This window comes from Dermacentor variabilis, chromosome 10, assembly GCF_050947875.1.
Source record: "Dermacentor variabilis isolate Ectoservices chromosome 10, ASM5094787v1, whole genome shotgun sequence".
NCBI classification, from domain to species: Eukaryota; Metazoa; Arthropoda; class Arachnida; order Ixodida; family Ixodidae; genus Dermacentor; species Dermacentor variabilis.
In genome coordinates, this window is record NC_134577.1 from 83,952,721 (window position 1) to 83,975,573 (window position 22,853).

Below are 22,853 nucleotides of genomic sequence, written 5' to 3' on the forward strand. Positions count from 1 at the left end.
CATCGACGCCGCAGGCTGCTGAGTGCTGTCTGTAGCTCTCGAAGTGTGAACGGGGCGTCCTTCGCGCGCTTCGCGGCAACTGCAGCTTATCTCATCTTATGCAACCGTAATGTTGCTGGGAAACCTTATGCAACCGTTACTGGGAAACGCTGACAGCGAACGCTGTGCAGGAAGGTGAGCTGTCTGGTAGAAACACGGCCTCTCTCGTAGACCGCGGATGAACGGAGGCGAGCGCCACCTGGGTGGTGTTGCAAGGAACCGGGCGCATCCGCTCTCTGAATGGTAGAAACGTTAGTAAACGGGTTTGTGTTTCAGTTTCCGCCTGACAGAATTATGTTTTCTCGTATATTCAAAATATAATCCGACGCCATCATATTTCGTAGGTTGTGTGTAAGTCGTATTTTACGATTTTTCGGACGCATTTTACTTTGGGAAACTCAATTAGTTCAGTAATTCTGCGTTTCCTTCGGCCCGTTCACGATAGGCGTCATATAGATCAAGTCAAGCATGGGCTTCAACTTAAGTTGCATTTCTGAATACGGGGTTGTTCAGCGTTTTCAGGCCTTGTTATGCCATTTTTCTGGCAGTAAAACATTTTGAGAATTTCATAGCCAAGTCTGGCAGTCACAATCAAAACAAATATAAACATTTCAATATTTCGAGTGCCACTACGTAGGCGCTCTATTGAGACGCGTTCGCGTCGTCTTGTTGTCGCGGTTTAGAAGCGTATGCGCGGCGACCAGGCGTGGAGGGATAGAAGTTCTTTAGAGACGCGCAGTGATTTTGGCTGCAAAAGCGACAAATCAAAAGGGGCGCACCGTCTCCATCGGTTCTGCCGGGTCTAAGGCAGCGTTCTGGCTGGCTAGGTTCGTGTTCAACCTCAATTGCTGGCATGAACATTGCGCGCACATATATTAGCGCTCCTCCTGAACAGTTGTGTGCGTAACACACCGTGACACTTACACTGGTCTGAGCGGAACGAATACACTTCAAAATCATATAAAGTGTCTCTGTCATATCATCATTGTACATAACCATTGTGTACACTGTATATGTTGAACATCATCTTATACATGTGACAATTAGATTATGTTTAACTGTGCTTTCCCGTGAGCCTGTGTTGTTATAATATGTTAGTGAGTGAGGACTCGGACACTACTTTGAGAACGTGCCGTGTATACAATCCTTCGTTTCTTGTATATGTTATCGTCCTGGTGAAATTGTGTCGTGATTGTGACTCAGTGTTAGTATCGTCCCTTGTTTAAATAAACTTTTTCTAAACACAAGTAATTTACCGCCAAGCTAAATCCATCTAATCCTTTCCTTGGCGCTGCAGCAAACGCCGACGGTATTTCTTCGGCCTCATCTATAGCGTATCATCGATGCGCGACGCCTGCGATGCCGCTAGCAAGCGCTCCTTACTATGCCAGCGTCGTGAGACGCCTGGTAGCTACCAGGGGGGCTGTTTCTTCTGCGCAGAGGCTCCTGCCTTGCCGCCTCGCCAATACGTCACACCCACGTGTACGATTAGAACCACCGTACCAGCAGTTCAAGCGCAACGCTAAACCTTGCCACATATACTCTCAATGCTGACAAAATATTTTTTTCAGCTAACTAGTATTAACTTTGTTGATGAGGCGCGGTATGTATATACAAGCGGCCCATATCACTCACCAGTATCCACCTGAGGTATGCGTGCTCTAGGTATCCGTGAATGATGAACATGGTGGGCCTCGTGCTGTCGAATTTCGAGTCGGCGAAGCTGTCGGCGTCGCCCGATTTGAGGCGCTGGTAGTACTCGTTGTTGCGGCGCGTGCGCAGGAAGAACTGCACGTTGAGCGTTTCCGGCGACAGCGGGAACAGGTTCAGGGGCCGCTGGATGGACAGGAATGGCTCGCCCACCGAGAAGCAGCCGTACTTGCCGTAACACCGGGTCAGGCTGTTCCCACTTGGGGGCGCTGCGAGAGAGAGAGAGAGAGAGAGAGTGAACATCCCGAAGTCAAAAAAGAAAACCGCACTAAAAGCAACCGGGTACGTAAAGTCTGTGCAAAAAATGAAAACAGAAGAGTTCATATAGCTTTATAAAGACGGCAAGCAAGAAATCAGGAACGAAAATTTGTACGATATCGCATAGGGCAGTGCCTTGCTTTTTGAGGCCTCATCTGTCTGTCCGTGCAGAAGTTATGCGGGAGAAAATATTCGCAACAGGATGAGGCCCCCGTCTGCTGTCGCAAGAAATTCACCGACGCGATTACGATACTCCCTCATGCGAAATGTGAGCGCAAATGTATACGTGTTTTCATTTTGCGATATATTTATTGGCTGCCGCGGACAATCTGTCCCGTGCGGCACATTGCAGACGGAGCGAAGTGTGGCGCGACTGCCTCGCTAATCGGGAGATCGCGAGAGGCAATGCGTGGGTGACGCGCGGGCGCAATTCGCAGCAGCCGCCGCAGACAGACCTCCGCTTATGCAGTGCTTTGTTTCCATATATGGTATCGGTGGACGCGCTCGCAGCATGCCATCGGTGAACAGACAACGACGGACTACTGCGGCGCCATCTCGTAGCAGTCGTCGGCGCAGAGCCCGTCTTGCGCAGCACGTCTTTTTGCCACGCTTTCACCATAGCCACCTCCTCCGCTTTCCTCCTCGCCCTCCCTACGCTATCGCCGTCTTTCATCCTCTACGGCGCTCCGCGTTCGCGGTTTCATCCTTCGCTGTGCTCATTCGCTCGGTTACACCGAGGGAAGACGCCGAGGTACGCCGACGCTAAACGCATGAACACGCCTAGGAGCTGCGCTCTAAAATACGGTCACGACTCAGCGCATTGTGATAGAATGCTAAATTATTCACCCAGACAGGAATGCGTAGGGAACGTCCACCTTCCAGAAGTGCTGGGTTTCAAAGTTTAGGGGAGTATTAACTGGTCAGCGGTGGAGATAAGCAAGAGAAGATCAGAATATTCACAGAAAAAAAAACGATGAATAGTTTGGGACTGTGTCGTTAGATGCACAGGTAAATAATAAAGATACGTCATAGATAAGCAAAATGCTTTCGATAGATAACTAGTAAAGCTTGATTAGCTCAAGCAGGCTAGGCGAACATTTGTTTTCATTCCGTCTGAAAGGAATTATCTTGAGAAGTCATCACCAATCGAAAGAAGCGTAAAAGCATGGAACAGAACAGACAGAGTAAATAGACATGTTACTTGTTATGGCCATAAATATCTTTAAGGTCTGACGGTTGGTTAATACATGCCACGGATCTTATTGTGGTCAAATAAATGCAGCAGAAATATAAAACCTCATGAGGTAGTTGATGAACACGTAACTAAAGCACTTAACGGCAGTAAAAGCCGGGGGCGACACGAATGCGTCAAGGGACGCCTTGTTGTATTTGTATCGTCTGCATGCGACTTCCATCGCCGTTAAACGTTTCTCGTTACGTGTTTACCAACTAGCTTAATTCAAGACAATGTTTGGTCGCACTAGCCGCCACGTCATTTCAAAGGGACTGCTCATAATATCCATCCATAACGTCCACCCAGAAATGCTGACATTAGAGCAAGAAAAGACGTTAGAAAGGAAATTATTTTTGACAACACCAGGGTCAGGCAGCGCTTCACTTTTCGAGGCTATAGGGCTGGGTGCTTGAGAACAGAATGCTACAAGCAGGAGACTGACAGTGTAGAAGAAATTTGCCGCTGCTGTAAACGAGCCAGAAAACACGATGAAACACATTTTCATAAACTATAACGTGCTTCAGTGCCTAGAGCGCGGAGCATGAACAAGCAAAGATATATAAAAAGTCGTCACAGGGAGATTAGTATTCAGATTGTAAGCATGCTGAGGCTGTAGGATTGAAGGATGGTGATGACAGGTATACGAGGATATAAAAGAAATTTACCGTCGCATATATGTATTTTCTTTCTTTATGGCAAGGTGGCACCTGTCACTACCCCGATACAAAGGGCGACATCTATCTATCTATCTATCTATCTATCTATCTATCTATCTATCTATCTATCTATCTATCTATCTATCTATCTGTCTGTCTGTCTGTCTGTCTGTCTGTCTGTCTGTCTGTCTGTCTGTCTGTCTGTCTGTCTGTCTATCTATCTATCTATCTATCTATCTATTTTTGACCCATTGCCAGTTTCCAAACGTTTCTTTTGATAGCGCATCATGTCACGTGCACTCAGCTATTTATAGAGCATCTGGGTCAACACGTCAGTTACTCGGCGTCACGCATGTAGAAATACGCTAGTGGGTAAACGCGTTATCTACGAAGTTTAGTGTAAAACGTGTCGTGCGGAAACGATAAGCCTCGACCCGCATCACTGCCGCATTCAATATATTCGAGGTTGTGACAATGAAGAACTCCGCAAAGCTTTAGTCTTAAAACAAGAAATAAAGAAAGAAAGAGCTTATAATGGGATACACTGGGTCACTCCGTCTATTCCTCACCGGTCCCAAACCTTTTACCAGCATAGCAAGCCATCGTTATAGGTATAGAAGTGACACGCTTGGTACTCTATAATTTGCAATCTGCGAGCCTAGCTCAACTTGGTAGCTTATCGATTTAGTGCCCCTCTACGACTCGCGAGTGTTGTAGGATGAACGATGTCTTCTCTTAGCTAGTTGCAGCAGTTTCTTGAAGTTACGATTTTATAACTAAAGCTCGACCCGTGTTTTCGCCGTCGGTGTCGCCGTGCTGTCACGGTATAGATGTCACACGTGCGAGGAGTTCGAGCGGAATGCTAAATCTTGCTACCGCTTTCAATGTGTCACCCTTGGGGGCCAAACTGCCATTTTTTGCCATGGCATGATGGCGATGGCGACTCACGTACTTATTCAGCAAAAAAATAAAAGAAAGTAATTTGTGTGTAGGTAACGTTGGTAACATGTAAAATGGCGATAACTCCATTTATATTAGCTGTGCAAGAGGTCCCCTCTAAAAAAATTTACAAATCGGACAAATATGTGAAATGAAAGTGGAGACGCGTTTGACAGATGGCAGAGAAAGAGCGAGTGAGGGAAATGATGTCTTTAATGAAAAGCTAGAGATGTTTGTCTGGACGACAGCCTGGCATGATATTATATAGTATACAGAGTAACGATGAGAGAAACGAGAACAAGATGAATGCAGGAGCCAACATTTCGACAAGTGGACTTGTCTTCTCCAAGGCGACATATACACAGTGATCACATAAATAAACAAACGGGAAGGAAACACTCGAACTACGCGCCAATTCAGCGAAAGTTCAAGCAAGCATACTGTATTAAAGTTCTTTAAAAGAAAAGACGCAAGAAGAAGAAAAAAACTTGTAATGCGCTCACAAAGAATTCATACACAGTTCAGTGTGTTCATCCTTGTCATCTCACCTTGTATTCATTTTACAATAATATACTGTTATTTCGAAACTTTCGCGCAGTTTTTTGGGTGCACGTTATAGATTTTTTCACAGCATGTCGATCTCCTTTACCGCCTCGCTTCCAACCGTGCGAAAGTAAGCGCCGGGTCGATACTACAGTTCGTCGTTCCCTGCTTACACTGCGCAAAATCGAGGCCGAATGCTGAACTCATTGGCATCCTTTATTACGAAGCTGTTGCGTAACCATCTCCGATTGTGTTAGACTTTGAGAGGCTCAATTAACACTGAAAACAAAAACAAAAGCGTGGAAAACGGGGTACACACTCAAACTGCGAAGAACGTTTCATCGCTGCTCCAAATCTCTCTGCGCGTCCACTTTCATCGCCGCTTCAACTTTTCGCGGGCGATAATTACTCCCCTCCTGCGAACTGCGCGAGCGGTGATCGCATCGTGATGCTCGCTTCCGTGACAATCCCCCCTCGTGCCCTTCCTGCACGCAACTGCATTTTGTAACACTTGCACTCTACTCAGCACGTTCGCTGTTCGAGTCGGAGATTTCCGCACCACCGTTCGGCATTTTCAAAAACAAACAGATAAAAAAAGCGAGTCGTGCGGCCGCCGTTCGATGAACGTCCCGTACTACCCCCCCACCCACTCCCACCTCAAAATCCCCCACCTGTCAAAGCTTATAGAGCGACGACGTCCACGCCGCTCCCCCCAACTTTCCGTCGATCGCCGGGGCTGTCTCTCGGGCAGAGGCAGCAGCAGCAGCAGCAGCAGCAGCACGCCTGCTGCTGTCCTTGAATTCTGGTGCAGCTCCATCTTATCGCGCGGACCATCTGGCCGTCCGATATCGGGGCACGTTCCTATGGCCAAGCACCCGCTATAGGGAAACTGCTGCCCCGTCTGGTCTGGCGATAACGAGCGTTACAGCTCGCGCGATCACGTCTGCCCTAGTTCGTCGGTGACGTCATCCACGCGAGTCGAGGAGGGGGGAAGACAGAGAGCGTGGCAGCATGCATAGAGAAATGACGGTGGGGCGTCCCTTGCTCGCGCGACTGCGCTCTTATAGTGTTTCTTCCTATGCGGGAGCCTCGCTGTGTAACTCGTAACACCACGTGACCGAGGCTTCCGTGCGTGCAGACGATCGTGCCGCCGGGGCCAGACGATCCGCTGGCGATCGCGCGGGCTCTTCTCGAAGAGTCTTTGTAATTTCTGTCCCCCGCCCCCTTTCTTTTTACATGTATTTAGATAGGAGCACCCGAGCTCGGGTGCTCCTATCTAAATACATGTAAAAGGAGAATTCGTTTTTCTCGGCAACCACTGCACCAAATTTGACGAGGTTTGTTGCATTTAAAAGAAAAGCTTAAAATGTAGTGACTGTTGGTCTCGAATTTTCGAGTTAGGTTGTCAATTTTTATTAAAAATTGGCAAAAATGAAAAATATTCACAAAACGAAACTATCAAGTTTACAACTCTGTAACTCAACAGCGAAAAATGGTAATACAATTCCGTGAATTGTATCTAATAGTACATCTAAAGCTGACAAAATTGATATGTTACGCATGAATTTAAAAAAAAATTAATAATAGGGAAATGCAACTTTTGCGGAACCCTTGTAACCAACGTAACAAATTCACGTAAGATGTAAAATGACATATAGAGTTTGTCCGCTTTGAATGATCTAATGGATGCCGTTTACAGAACTGCGATATCAGTTCTTTATGCAGAGCTATGAATTTGTAAACTTCGTGCTTCTATTTTTTTCAAACGGTCAAATATTTGAAAATTTTTAAAAGAAAATTTAAGCCCTAAGTCGAAATTCGGCGTCCAACAGCCACTAGAATTTACCTTCCTTTCTCAAATGCAACATATTTCAGTAAAATCGGTCCAGGAGTTATTTCAGAAAAACGTTTTTTTTTTTTTGCGTTTTACATGTATTTGAATAGGCCGCGTCGGAGTTGGGCCCGAGCTAAAGCTTCCTCTTAATACGCCGCATTTCATGCACTGTCTAGGAATTCCGGTGGTCGCCAAACCTTTCTTTTTTTTTAAAGACAGCTACACTTTAAACCGATTTAGACCCTTAAGGGTCATTATGGGTGCAAATCCGTTTACAGTCAGTCTACCAGCGTTTGTCGCCGAGTATTTCCTTGACTGAACTAATAATAATAATAATAATAATAATAATAATAATCGTCTTGTTGCTGCCATCATCATCACAATCATAATTACCGTCCTTTGAGTAGAAGCATCATTCAGAAGTGTTGGATTAAATAAACTGTATAAAATGCAAGGGCTTGTTGTAATTCATTCAGTCTGTACACTGGGAGAAACACAAGGGCGGCATATTATAAGACGGGTACACAGAATACTTTAAGGTTGTAACATAAGTGAAACTAAATTACACTATGCCTTACAGAGGCGCAAAAATATGCTAAAGTGTATACGCGCGACTGAACGAGGATGTAGAAAGAAACAGGTATGCGGAGACAGCGCTCGGGGGTACGGTATATATTCATCGATGCGTGCGAAAATAAAAAACTTATTGTTGAATGTGAAGCGCTGTCTCTGTGTGTCTTTTTATTTCTACGTCCTCGTTCAGTCGCGCTTGTACACTTTACCATGGATTCTATCCAACTAGCCCGCCAACGTGTTTTAATCAAAAATATGCTTTCTTTATTTTTATTTTTCAAAGGAATGTGGAAGTTGGGATTACATATGACACCAACAGCAAGGTTGCAGGAAATGATGTCGGAGGTCGAAACCAGCGCCGCTGCAATCCATTTCACTGAGATTCTCGTCCAGGGCCGGGCATTTTGCAGCGATGCCTCGTGATTCGTCAAGCGACGCCACAGGGCAGCTGGTTAGTCGGCCTTCCTTTCTTACATTTCCATCTTTCTTTCTCACTTCACTTCATATTTCCTTATACTCCGCGTACGGGCTTCACGCATGGGGCGGGTATGCAACGTATATATTTATATGCAAAGACGTGTTGCCACACGAAAAAAAAAGTTGTACTACATCTTGAACGAATTAATTATCTATCTATCTATCTATCTATCTATCTATCTATCTATCTATCTATCTATCTATCTATCTATCTATCTATCTATCTATATATCTATCTATCTATCTATCTATCTATCTATCTATCTATCTATCTATCTATCTATCTATCTATCTATCTATCTATCTATCTCAAAGTAGTGCTTTAGCGTATACCCACGCTCTTTTTCGTACGTTGTGTCGGCGCCGTAATTCTATCGCCATCTTCCGCCAACTGATCCCGGAAGCCCACGATTTTACACGTCTCCAAAGCAACCACGCAGATCACGCCACTAACGACACGCTTTTAGCTAACGCGGAAACACCCAACTCGCGCGGTGAGGATTTAGACCCGGCGGCGTTCGAGTTTAAGCCGGCCTATTACTATTCTATGCGTGGTTATAGACCGCGCACTGTACCGGGAAGCTCTCCTATTGCGGCGCCGGTAGTCTGGGCACACGCTTTCCTTCGATTGTACAAACCGATCGAAGCGCGCCATACGTACACCCCAAAAGTTTCCGTATCCCGATAGCGACTGCGATAGCCGGGCCTACGTGATCCCGCTCCCTCCCATTGTCCTTCGCGAATGCCCGCTATATCGAAGCAGTTTATGTAGGCAAAGCTGCTGTTATGAGACGTCGCCTCGCGGGTAAGTATATACCGTTGATGGCCGAGGGCCGGGGTTTTTTTCTACGCCCGATAATGAAATGCGGGCCCGTTATCGGACTGCGCCGCTAATGCGGGTGCCGCTCCCGCCAATATAACGTGTGGTACGTGTACGCGCACGTATATAACCCGTTCGGAGCGCGTATACGTAAAGGGTCACACAGCGCATGCAGGTCACGCGACACGAGTGGATACGCGGCGCGAGGAAAACCCACCGACCGGTCAAGAAATCGAGCGCAACCCTGCCTGCCTTGCTTCCCGGTCGCTATTACATGTTTGTCCGATCTGTACGCCTGCTAACGCTGTGCGCTGGGGAGAGGGGAGTTTGGAGGAAAACAAAAGAGAGAAATTGTGAGCGACGATGATGAAGGGGGGTGGTAAACGTTTAGTTAGGCGCCGTGGTGAAGCCCGCTGCCTGCCTGCGACACTCGGGGACGCGGACTACGAGTGAAAGTAACTACGGCACGGACGGAAGGAAGCACGGATTAGCGAATGCCGTGTTGCTAACGACTGCTCGTTCTGACAACTGTCGAAGCTGTGTAACCGCTACGCGTGTCCGCGTCCCTGAGTGACACGACCAGCGCGGTTTATCACGAAGGTATAGCTTCGCTTGAGTAGCGTGATAGTTTATTATGCATGAAGCACGCGGTGATAGCGGTGTCGCGCCTTCTCGCGTGCACGAAAATGCCTTTTTGTCATATGAATGTTCGTGCCGGTGACGTGAAATGGGGTTTGAAACACTTAACGTAATATAATGATAATGAAAAAAAAAGAGGCAGCAAAAGCGTAGCCGTGGTTTCTGGAATAAAGCGAAGGGGGGGGGGGGGGCAGCCCATGATTCTGACGAAACTGCCTTTGTTTTTCAAATTGACGCAGAGCCCAATTTGTCAGGCTCCGAAGAAAGCGTGACGCATCTAATTATCTCTCTCTCTCTGACTTTTTTTTTTTCATATTTCTTGGGGACGGTGGGGAAGGACAGTACATGTTAGAGCAGGGGTACGTGTTAGTGTTTTGTTAGGGTTTCTTTTTTTAGAGGAAATTCCTAGTTTCCTAAAAGTAAAAACATTCATTCATTCACATTCATTCATTCATTCATTCATTCATTCAATTTATTGATAAATCACAAGAGATGGTTACAAACTGTACCGATAGCCTACATTGGCTAGTAGTCGGTCCAGTGAAGAATATGTGGAAAAGGTTAACTGTAAAAATGTATACGTATACCAATAATAAAAGCTGATAAAAAATATATAAAAAGGCATGTTCATAAGCCCATCATCACAACATTTAATACTTAAAATAAGTAGAATACAATGACGACAGCAAGCGGAAAGGACTTCTTACAAATCTTGACATTATAAATGATATATTTCGGCCCGGTCTGTAAGGTCGCCCGCGACCTTACAGACCGGGCCGCTTTTACATATGGTTTTGATTCTGCTGGATTGGAGAAATTACAGAGAGATACGCTCATTACATACAATGAAATTACAAAATATTACTACATGGGAAGGAGGGAGTTTCCACCCCCTCACTATAGACTAAACAGAGCACAAGTAGTTACACTTAGGCAATTACAAACAGAGTCTTATTATTCACCTGCCCAAATAAAGGAATGGTATTACATTGCAGACATGAATATTACATGCAAAGCATGCAAAAAGGAGATATGCACGCTTGAACATATGCTCTGGGAGTGTGGGTCGCTCGGCCCTGGCATTTCCCGGAATCGGTTTTTAGGAATGATCAGATCTCAGGATCATATCCCTCAAGTCCTGGCTGTCCAGTACGCCCGTGATAGGGCTAGGAGGCTTGACCTCTCGGTCCCAACATGGGACTAGCCAGGCAGGTGGCAACACCTTGTACAGGACAAGAATAAAGTTATTCCTCCTCCTCCTCCTCCTCCACTTTTTGCGAGCTAGCCCACAAACATGCAGTCCCCAAAGTCGGAAGCAGCATGCCAGCATTGAACTGTGATGCCATTTGGCAAAGTATGCAAGTCTGGTTGTTCAGATTTGTTACAGTTCGCCAAAGCTTTGTGTTAGCATGGTGGAACCCCGACACCGTGTATCGAAGGTATTTCGGAGGTCGAGTGCCTTTCAACTCCAATAAAGCACCCGGAATGACGCGTAAGTGCAGCGAAATTCTCGAGCGCTTTCGAGGGAACATAAGTGGCCACATGTCCAAGTGCGGCTGTCTGACCGGTTTTGCAAGTTACGAATGTCCGAGAATTACCTGTCTGACGAATAGCGATTATAGGGAAGTGTGCTGGTGGGGAAATGCATGTGGGTGTACTGTACGGGAATGTTCTGTGTGGTGTAGTCAGTCTTGGCGTCGGACTTCTTAAATTATGAAAGGACCTGCATTGCGCGAAACGCAATCTCCACGTTGTACAAAAATGACATGCCCGCTGGTTCTATTTCTGTTCCCAGCTGGTGCAGCAACACTACACGCTTTGAGCAACTTGGTTTCGGACGTTCTTATTTGCAGAAGGCGGAACCGTCAGTTTCTAATGGCTCACTAGGCGTTACGTTCAAGGACCCGTGCGCGTGTTGGCTTGGATCCGCATGCGTCAAAAGCCGAGGCACATATCCTTGAGTTGCCGAACGAATTACTATGCACGCACACGGCGGTGATGGCCGCTTCAGAGCTAGCACTCCTAGAAAATAATTATGCATTCACCAATCCATTCTCTGTGACTAGTTGAAGAGAGAGAGAGAGGGTATCCTAATTTCGGAGATCGAGTTTCTGTTCCAGTTGCCAAAAGACTTTTGGCACGAGAAACGCAGTCACCAACAAATTTTTCGAGGAATCGATACATCCGTTCTCGTATATCACGAAGAAAAAAAATAATACGGCGCTTTCTTCTTCTTTTTTTTTTTTTTGTCGTCTGCTACGTCAAGTGCATTCGATGTGTGCATAGCGTCGTCGGCCAAAGGCTCATTTACGTCACCGTGATAGTATTTTTTGTTTTCCTAGAAGAAAGAAAGTTGCCATCGGGAGTGGCGTGGCGGCTTCTAAAACGCGCGGAGAACCGGGTGCCTCGTCTCGGTTCGGTAGTTCCAACCTTCGCGCGCGTTCAAAGACCCGCGCGGAAGGGGGCCCACACCCATAACCTGCGCCGCCGCCGCCGTCTCATACATATCGATGCCTCGAAGACATTTGCTTCGGAGGCTGCAGGGTTCGCCGTTATCGCCTCGCGAATCGCGTGCAACTACCAACTAAACTGCACTTGCGGGCCGGATCACTGTACAGCGCAGCTGAACGGCGCACAATGCGTTCGAAGCGAGGCCGAGGTCGAAGAGCGCCACCGCGAAGTTACGCCGATGGCACGCCCGTCTGCTGCGGCGCTCCCGCAATGGGCTCGTCGTTAATGCGCCGTCTGCAGCGGCGCAGGAATCGACGCAGTCTGGCCGTAATTGATGCAAGGACGTATTGAGGCCGACCTGCAGTGTGTGTATCCTGGGTGAGGCTGGACGCCGAGGCGACGGAATAGCAGTGCGCGCATTTGCGCCCCTTGTTTCGAGGACGTGTACGATTAGTCTGTCGTCGTGAAAAAAATTTTTGCCGCGACAAACAGTAAGAGCCATGGAAGGTGGGTTTACTGAGTGTGTAGTGTCACCGCGACGACGACGGCTGTGGTTGTCGTTATCGGGTCCTTAGGATACTTCCTCGGCCTCATCGACGTCGCAGAGTGACGAAAATCGAAACTTTCCCATCAAAAATAAATAAATAATAAAGCGGAACCTGCCTGAAGTGTGTGTGTGTGTGTGTGTGTGTGTGTGTGTGTGTGTGTGTGTGTGTGTGTGTGTGTGTGTGTGTGTGTGTGTGTGTGTGTGTGTGTTTGTGTGTGTTAGATTTACTCCCCGAAGTTTCGTTAAGGGCAAGAATAAATGCAGACGTGACAAACCAGGGAAAACGCTGCCCGATTCATGGGGGCAAGTGGGTAAGAACCTGTCAATATGATTCGTATATGTCATACATTCAGCACCTGCTGCCTTTTTGAGTGCACGAAAGCCTGTTGCTTTTTCTTGTAACCGCATTTATTACCCGAAATGAATTGGACAATGTCGCATCGCCTCAAAATTCCCCCCACGTTGCACACACGTAAACGGCGATGATACGTTACAGGGTGAACTGTAGCTGTGACGTTTAGAGGGCGTTTTCTCAGCGTTCGAAGGTTGAACGTACAGGTTGAACTAGTTGGTATTCCATTGATTTTGTTGCAAGGACGTGTAGAGCGAACCAGTAAAACAGGACAAGAGATAAAGACGAAACGTCGGACGAGTATACCTTGGATGGAAAGAGAAATTCTTTTAAAAATGCGCATGGTATAATGCACGCCAACAAGGGTCGTTTTACGATAAGGAAAAGCATCGCACCTCTGAAGAAGTATGCCCGTGTGCACTACTATTAGTGTTTCTTTCATTTTCTCTATTTTTTTCTTCCATCCTTTTGATAGAAAAGTGCAAAGAGCAAAGTATGCAAGGGCAACCCAAGAACGTTTCTATTTGTTGTTTTTGCTTATGGGGGGTGGTTTCATTTAGAAGTGTAAATAATGCCTGCCAGCGAGAATGTGTATACTTGTACGTTCGTCACCTAGCTTGCAAACAGCTCTTTGTAATAGAATGTTCCTGTCAGTGATTTGACTTGCTTGAATACAGAACGTGTGTCCAAAAGGAGACCATGCATTGCCTGCGTTAATTGTTTCTAAATGTTACAATAATTAAATGATCACGAATTTCGGGCTGCCAGACAATAGAAACTTGACCTCTCCTCAGAAAACCGAGGAGAGGTTAAAAAAAATGAAAATAAAGAAATTAATGAAAAAATAAAAATGACAAAAGCAGGACATAAGATCCGAAAACGAAAGACCTTACACATACCGCATGGTATGTGTAAGATCCTCCAAATCAAGTCAGTCAAAATTAGGGGTTACACAAACGCGTTCACTGGTACTGGCGTTGCGCGCACATATAACATTCGTATGTAGTTACAGAATGTACAGAGTTACAAAATTGGTGCCAAGGGAGGGGAAGCGCAGTCGAGGACGGCAGAAAATTTGGTGGAGCGATGAAATTAGGAAATTTTGAAGCGTAAGTTGGCATTAGCTAGCGCAAGACAGGGGTAATTGGAGATCGCAAGGAGAGGCCTTCGTCCTGCAGTGTACATTAAAAAATATGATGACGATGAAGAATATGTCGATGATAAGATTCGTATATATATATATATATATATAATATGCGCCCAAATAGGTTCGCCGTGATACCGACCGCGAGCAATCAACAGAAAGCGACAGCAGCTACGTCAAACTCCGGAGGGTATAGTATAGCCAAGGAAAACTTCGCTTTAATGACGTCATACGGGCAAGGCTCGAAACGTGTCTCTCGCGCGGTGGCACAGACATACATATGGATGTGTCTGTCAAAAGGTGCGGCAGTTACTGCATCAGGTGCTGGAATTCCTCGGGAGACGTTATGCATTATGGACGTTTCGCGCACCACTGGATGTCGCGGATGTTCTGGCGCGTTTATTTCTTTTTATTTGGCACCGTGGTGCAGCAACGGTCGCGTCAACCAAGTTCGCAGCAAGCGACTGTCGCGAAGCGTGTGGCTCTAATTGAATGGCCGCTGGTCTTGGAGAGAATCAATGAGGAAAAAAAAGAAACATCATACCTGGAATCAAGCCTGCAACCTAATAATTCTCTCACACAGCCATCGCCACAAAGTCATCTTGTTTTCAGTTTTATTGCGTTCGGGTTTAGCGGTTTGTATCATATATATACCGCCTCTGGGTAGCGTTCCGACTCCGATTTTATACTTTATTTCTATTAACGATTTACCTTCGCCTATCCAGACTAATGTAGGGTTGTATGCTGAAGATTGTGTCACATGTAAAGAAATTAACTATCCCATTGACCAAAACATCCTTGATAGTGCTCTAAGATCAGTGTCACAATGATTAACTCTGAGGCAGACGACATTAAATGTTGCCAACTCAGCTTTGCTCTGAATAACAAGGAAACAGAATGGCATCGAACTTCTCCTACGCTGTCGTTGACGCCCAACTAGCTCCTTTTAAAGAGTACATGTACATTGGTTTAATCATATCAGGTGACCTCAGATGGGAGGCACTGGTAAACAATGTAATGTCATCAGCATCTTAAGAGACAGCTGTATCTTAAAAGACGTCTCCATTCACCGCCACTGAAAACAAATCTCCTGGCCCATAGAACCTTTGTCAGTCCAATGCCTACATACTCTAACGTCGTTCGGTTCCCGTCTACAAATAAATTAATAAACTAGATGACGTTCAGAGAAAAGCTGTAAGGTTTCTATTTGGCAAAGACCATTAATCTGATTTCCCCCCTCAGAATGAATTCGCGAAGATAGAATCCTCACGTTACGTAACTGCGCTAATAAAAAAAAATAATGTAACTTTCCCCTAACCAGCCTAACAATGATACTTCCAGTTAGCTATCTAGCCCGCACACTAGACACCGCCACAAACGTCCCCAAACTCTACAGGAATACCGATTAAAAACTGGCTGCTTTAAGCACTCATTTGTTCCTAAGGCAATTAGGGTGTGGAATAATTTGCCCGCATGTATGACTATAATTTGGACAACTTCCGGTCATCACTCTAAAGCCACGTATACGTGTTTCGCAGAGATGAACTGCAACCTTGTAATTGGTCGCGTGCACCTTTCGTATGAGGTGTTTATTAAGATGTATTACAGCTTCATACATTTTCCTAATGTTCTTACCGTATGCTTCGAGCTTCGTGCAAAACTCCATTAATACATGAAACAATTTATTCATTTTGCATCTACTCGATATTTTCTTCATATGTTCGTTATTTGTATTGTGCATGCTTCGTTTTAAGTTAGAACTATTCACTGCATACGACTTATTTATTCTGTGCATATACTCGCACTGCCTTTAACATGTTGTGTGTCTGTGTGTGTCTGCTCTTCCTGCTATAACGCCTGTCGGGATTGTGAGTATGTATCAAATAAATAAAGATAGATTAGTAAAATAAAATAAATTATATGGAAGCTTTTACTGTGTTGTTACGCCGAAGAGAACGTGACCGAACTTTGAAAGCGCTATTTCGCTCGGTTACGACGGCATTGACGAAAATAACACTGACGAATTGCGTTCCGGCGTTCGAAATCGCCAATACGCGAACGTAACACATAGCAGTTGCGCTATGGCATTGTCTGCAATCAGAGTTTGTGTGTTTGCTGCAACGTTATATATGTATCCTATGTACGCGGTATCTATGTACATTGGTGTTAGTGCATGTCGTCCCATCAAAAGCCTGAGCTACGACAGAACTTTAACTAATCTACACCCTTAAGGGTGTAAATTAGTGTTTACAGTGAGATAAGGCGCCCCCGTGACCTTGTGATCGGAATAGTTACGCCCTATCAGCGGAGCCAACATGGCGGCTATACTTTCCTTGTGCGTCTGTCTGTGCCTACCATTACACCTGTCGCCCAAACGCGGATGAGGTCACTGACACTTGATGACATCTCGAGAAGGAAGTTGCATATCTACACACGCGCTTTTCGGGACAGGGGATAGTCGCTGCGAGGATATTTAGTTCTCATCATCATAATAATCATCATCAGCTTATTTTATGTCCACTGCCAGGACGAAGGCCTCTCCCTGCGATCTCCAATTACCCCTGTACTGCGCCACCGATTCCACCTAGTTCTTATGCGCACTTATAAACGCGGATTTTCGTCCTGTCCTAACCAGTGCCATTCCATCGCACAGAGAGCTACGCGAAGGAAGTGAACTGCTGACTTCGCGCTGTTATGCGCCTAAAATAAAAAGATCACCTAAATAACTAACAGTAGTGAAAGAGTATGCAAGCAACGGTACAATTTTTTTTCTTTACAAAGCGTGTGAAATATGGTGCTTTAGAGAGAATACATGCCGACAAAACTTCTTATGTCGTTCTGTCTCCCACGAGCCTATTTGCCACGTCCATTATACTGGGTGCCCCTCGTAACATGTGCGCATACACTTAAAGATATGCGAGTGCCACGTGGACGGCACCAAGGTAATGTTCTTGGAGCGGGTCGGGCTATTTCTTCTATTTCGCCTGATTACATAATTAGTTATCATTAATTAATCAACCGCTCAAATATTGTGTTCAGATCAAAAATGTAAATGAAAAAAAAAATTGTAGACTGCCCTGAAAAATTCCCGATTAAGCTTTCTGTTGCTTAATACGTGCTATGCATAATTTTTTTTCCAATCCTGAAAGAAATCCCGCAAATGTTTTCTAACTTTTGCGGGATTTTCTAATCCCGCAGAAAGCTTTCTAACTTTTTTTCCCCCGAAAGTCAGAAGATAAAAATGCATTATGCAGGCCCGACCCGTATGTTAAGATCTGTGACGCAAACCTTTCCTGAAGCGGTTAAATAAAAAGCCACGCAACCGATTTTATTTTGCACCGCGCTTTCCACCATAGTAATTACCTGCCTGCCCTGGAGACGGCAAGACCACTTGACCCACGTGACCAAGCGTTATGCTGTAACCGGCGTTGACCCCCTTTGCTATGACACCGTATCCACGGGTTGGCGCGCCGCTCCTGGAGATGGTGCAGCAATGAACTGTACTGTACTCGACGAAAGACCGACAAACCCGGAACCGTAGGAAAGTAGGCACAGAAAGGGTTGCTTCATCAAAGGAATTGTGCGCCTGAAGACCTGTATTTGTTGCGATGAGGATATTTAGGTATCACGTGTTTTACCAGTGCGCAATTCCGTGGAAAACAAGAAGGCGAGCAGCTTGGACACCGGTAAGGGTATAGTAAAGATGGTAGTGCTGTCCTGCCTATAGCGTATGAGCCGGTATGATTTATCCGGCAAAAAACCCGGCAGCGGCAGCGGTCCAGGAAGTCCGGGTCGGACCCTGCCATGGTGGCTTCGCGGCTATGACGTCGCACCGCTAAACATTCTGTGCTCTAGGAGGACGTCTGCCCAGTCCTCACCGCCACCACCTTCGTCAACGGTCAAGTGCGTGCACCCCCCCCCCCCCCCGAAAAATATACCTGGATATACACGCCACTGATCTCAGCTTTCCTCTCTTCCGGTCTTACGCGGAATGCGTTCTGCGAGGAGGCGGCCTTGCCTGCTTGTCCGTCAGCGTGATCCAGCAATAACTGTGCCCTGCCGTTTCCTCCTTTATTTTTATTTATGTGCCCCCTTTCGGAGAGTTCTCGCGGCACTGCCGACAGGTTGCTGACGCCGCGTGTCAGAGGGCCTTTCCATCATACTTGCCAGTGTGCTGGCGCGCGGGCAGGCTGTCATTTTGGACGTGCCCTCGACGTCGTCTGCTCACCGTCTGCGCTGCTCCTTTCGCCCACCCTCCCCACTTATCCGTTTGACGTCTGCCTTGTAGTAACGGAATAACGCCTACCGGCCATCAGAAGAGACTCTACCAGTGACGTCAACGCGATTCGTCACCGCACATTTTGCTTTGCCTTGTAAAGACTCTGCGCTAGGCGCTGCTGGTTTCGGTTATTTGGTTAGGTTTCGTACTTGAAGACATCGCTTACGTGGTGTCTGTACGCTCGTCCCTGTCTTTCGCGCTTTTGTTTCGTATTTATTAATTAATTGTGGGTAGTTCACACAACCGCCACGTCAGCGCTCATTCATTCGCAGTGGCTTAGACAAGGAATAAGTCCTTGAATGGAACTATTCAGGCGAAAGCCTTAGGTGGCTCATAAGTCGAAAAATCCGATGTCCGGCGCTACGGCACCATAATTCATAACGCCAAAATTAATAGGGAGTCGAACCCCCGACCTTTGTTGTTAATTAGGGCGAATTAGGCCTTCAATTTCTTTGTAAGAAAGCGTGAAGCCGAGGCGAAGAAGCGTCAGGACGACCTGCGGTGTTAATTGAAGCAATGCTAATTAAGGCGCACTAAATTAAGATTGAGTAATTTAAGACACTCGAACCCTGGACCTTTGGTTGCAGGCGACTCGCGACCTTTGGCGTCAATTAGAACAACGTTAGTTAAAGCACACTTAATTATTCTAGAATTAATTAAGGCACTCGAGCCCACGACCTTCGTTAAGAGAAAACAAGCAATGCGAAGCAACAACCCGTTCGAATGTACGTCAACCAATTTAATAACTGTCTCGCGAGCGCATAGGCTTTCGCCCTCCTTGGCGTACGCTAAAGCGGCTGTCAACCTTTTTTTAATCAGTTACCAACGATTAATTAAGGGAAAATTAGACATCCACCCAATCGTAGCAGTTGCTGCAAAGGAAAGCCATACGGGTTCCACGAAAGAAAAGCCTCGCAGTCGAATAAATATTCGTGCTGGTCCGGGACTCGAACTCCGGACCACTGCCTTTCCGCGGCAGCCGCCTAACCGTCTGAGCTAACCACGCGGATAGCAGATGGCAGGGCGAAGTCGAATTTGTCATCACCTTGAAGTAAAGGCAAGAGTTTGACGTAATAGTTCTGCGAAAACCCGCAAGGTGGAGAGAAGTTATTAATTAAGGGAAAATGAGCCATCCATCCAATCGTAGCAGTTGCTACTAAGTTACCAACAACAATGTCTTTGTAAATTCTCCCTGCGACGTGACATATTTCCACTTTTTTCGGCGTGACAAAAAGTTCATATTCGTGGGACGAACGGAAAGACACCAAGCACCGATTAAGGTACGTGCCGGTGGTGACGTCACTTCCGTTGCAGCTGTTTCACGGTGAGTCGCATACAGCCGCACGGGCCACTGGGGCGTCGAAGAGAACAAAACAAAGTCGATTCCTGACGCGGGGTGCCAGCGGCGGCCTTCTGCCGGGAGCGTGACCTCCTCGTTAAGACGTCGCCCGTCGATTGGGGTCGGGTGCGGCCGACGGTGGCCTCCCGGAGGTGCCACGGCGAAACGGCGTCCCTGTTAACGGGAGGCGCAAACCCCTCGGGCGGCGAGCGATTACCGACTGCTATTATCGACCGGGGAGTCAACGCGGGGGCAACTGCGCGCAACCTCTGAGAACGGCTGTTTTCTTGTACAGCGAGGGCATGGGCGTTTCGGCAGCAAGGCGACGCCTGCCCCCATTCCGACAGGAAGTGAAGGGAAAGAGTTGTGAATGGCTTTATTTGCGAGGCAATGGCTAGCGGATATGGGGTTGCCAGCCGTCCCGAATTTAACGAGGAAGTCCCGACTTTTTGAGTAAGTGTTGCGAGCCCCGATTTGACCTGCAGGCACTCTTCGGCGCTTTCCTTTTATTTTTTTTTGTCTTGGTTGTAGTTCGCGAGATGTCGTGGTTGTAGCAACACGAGATGTGTTGCTGGGCTATATTGTCGGTTCGTGGTACAAAGTAAATTTAAAAGAGCGCAGAAGGACATCGGACTGGCCGTGGTCTTCCGTCTTGTCCGCGACTTATATATACACATTTTTGTGTGCTCTCTTGAATTTCCTAGTTCAGGTGTAAGCGCTAACCGTTAGCAGTACCTCCACCTGTATTGTAAGGGGCGTTAGCCGGGCAGCTGCAACACCTTTCTCGCATTGCGGCGCGGTAGGACTGAAAAAGAAAAAAATCGCGCAACTTTGTTGTCACGCGTCCACTGCGGCGGCTCCTGGCACTGAGAAGGCAGGTCGTCGCCAGCCGCCCACCTTGCTTCCAAAAGAAGTGCGTAATGACTCATCGCGGCGTGGCCTCGGCCGAGCGTACACCAACGCTGGCATGCATTGCACGTCGTCCCTGGGAGACACGCTTCTCGAAACCGACTCGACCAGGCGATTCTCTTAAGAACGAGGAGGCGCTGCAGAGGCGTCGAGCTTTCTGATCGCGGAATTCCACAAGGACTGCGCACCATCTCATTCTTCCGATGATTCGGTAAACGTCCCCGGCCCCACTTTTCTTCTGGCGGCTTTTATCGCCGACGTTCTGCCATACCGTAATTCCGTCTCTGTCCTTTAATCTCCATCATCTCGCCCTAATCTGTACAACGCCCTGGTGACTAATATCGCGTTGTTTGCAGCCCTTGACGCGAGTTAATACGCCTGCAATCTCACAACGAAGGTGATATATTTTGGAGCGAAGGTCTGCAATAACACGATATAGATTCTGCACGAAACGTGCAAAAAAAAAAAAAAAAACGACGTTGAGAACTTAACAAGCTCTTTTTTTTTTTTTTTACGCGCTCTAGATTTTCTGACCGTGGCGCCTTGGTAATCTCTCCCCATGAATGCTGAATGCAACTGTGCAGCGATCTATGGAGTCAACGAAACGCACAAAAAAAATCATAATAATAGACGTAGTCGCCGCGTTTGCTGCGTTTCCTGGTGCGGAGACAGAGAAAAAAAAAAGCGCACGGTTGCAACTTTTCTTCAGTGGGTCATGGCTATAGTAATTAGCGTGCTTGCACGATTCTACCGCGGCGCCGATCGTAACGTGCAGTTATATTACCGCCCAAATGTCCAGAAAGCATAACTTGGTGCCGATTCTACCGCGCACATCAAGTAACGAAACCTGAGTCGACGAGTGTAGAAACAATTTTACGGAACACAACCAAGGCGCCCAAGCACGCACACCGCTGAATCTCAGCGGCTAGCTGTTATCGTAGTCCGAAGACACCTCCTCTTCGTCGTCTACCAAGCACAGAAAGTGTAATCTTCAGTTCAGTTTAATGCATTAGGAATGCCGCACTTCTTGAAGGCTCGCGCAACCACCGTCGGCACCCCACGCATGGACCCATTTTGCGGTAGTGTTTCGGTGTATGCTGTCACAGGTACCTTTGAGCAAAACGAGAACCATGTAAAAGCGGGAGCCGACGTTTCGACAAGCTACCTTCTTCAAGGCGACGTACGCTTTCCTCGGCACAGTATATATATATATAAGGGTGTTATAAAGGCAGGGTTTTTTCTTTAGAAGAACCCTACCTATGTAGTATATACTGCACCGAAGAAAACATCGACCACCTGCTGTGCCACTGTCCAAGATATGCCCCAGAGAGACAACAACTTGCCAAAGCTTTCCAGAAACTGGACAATCGGCCGCTTTCTGTGCAGGTGCTGCTGGAACACCGCCCCCATCGCCCGTCGGCCCATAAAGCGGTGAAGGCGCTTTTGTGTTTCTTAAGGACGACGGGTTTGTGCGACCATCTGTGACAATGCAATTTCTGTAAGACCACACGCGTCAGCGAACTCGCCGCAATTTCCTTCTTTCCTTCCCTCCTCCTCTCTCCCTGTGATCTTTGTTTTCCCCTTTCCAATTCCCTCGGTGTAGGGTAGCCAACCGGACGTTATTCTGGTTAACCTCCCTGCCTTCTACTTTTCTCTTTCCTCCTCCTCCTGTGCCGAGGAAAGCATACGTCGCCCAGAAAAGGGCAACTTGTCAAAACGTCGGCTCCTGCTTTTACCTTGTTCTCGTTTTGCTCATCGTCTTGAATTTTCATCTCCCACCTTCCCAAAGGTACCATTGGTAGCATATACGGTAACTCTACCTTACGATGTCTCTGAGCATCGCTTTCTTCAGACGACATGTTCAATGGCAGTTTGGCTAGCGACTTTGCATTGGGCTTCTTTTCTTTTTTTTTTTGGTAAAAGATCGGTTTAATTTTTTATTTTGAGTAGAATTAATTACGATTTTAGCGCGCATGCAGATTTGGACGCGCCTTTTATTAAAGAAGAAGTGCGCGTTGAAATCGTGCAAAACGGTATTAGCGCTCTTAACTTTTCCTGAATAAAAGACGGGGGACTCAGAGGTATGAGCGAAGGTTATTCAATGTATAGT

At 46.8% G+C, this 22,853-nt stretch overlaps 1 protein-coding gene across 2 annotated transcripts in view; it reads right to left on the bottom strand.

Annotated features, from left to right (window-relative positions):
- LOC142560751 (pancreatic triacylglycerol lipase-like) overlaps window positions 1-22,853 on the bottom strand; it is a 122,836-nt gene that overhangs the window by 58,904 nt on the left and 41,079 nt on the right. For both annotated transcript variants that reach the window (XM_075673071.1, XM_075673070.1), the window contains exon 2: window positions 1,675-1,958. In XM_075673071.1, coding sequence (XP_075529186.1) covers window positions 1,675-1,958 — 284 coding nt within the window. The remainder of the gene's footprint in view (window positions 1-1,674; window positions 1,959-22,853) is intronic.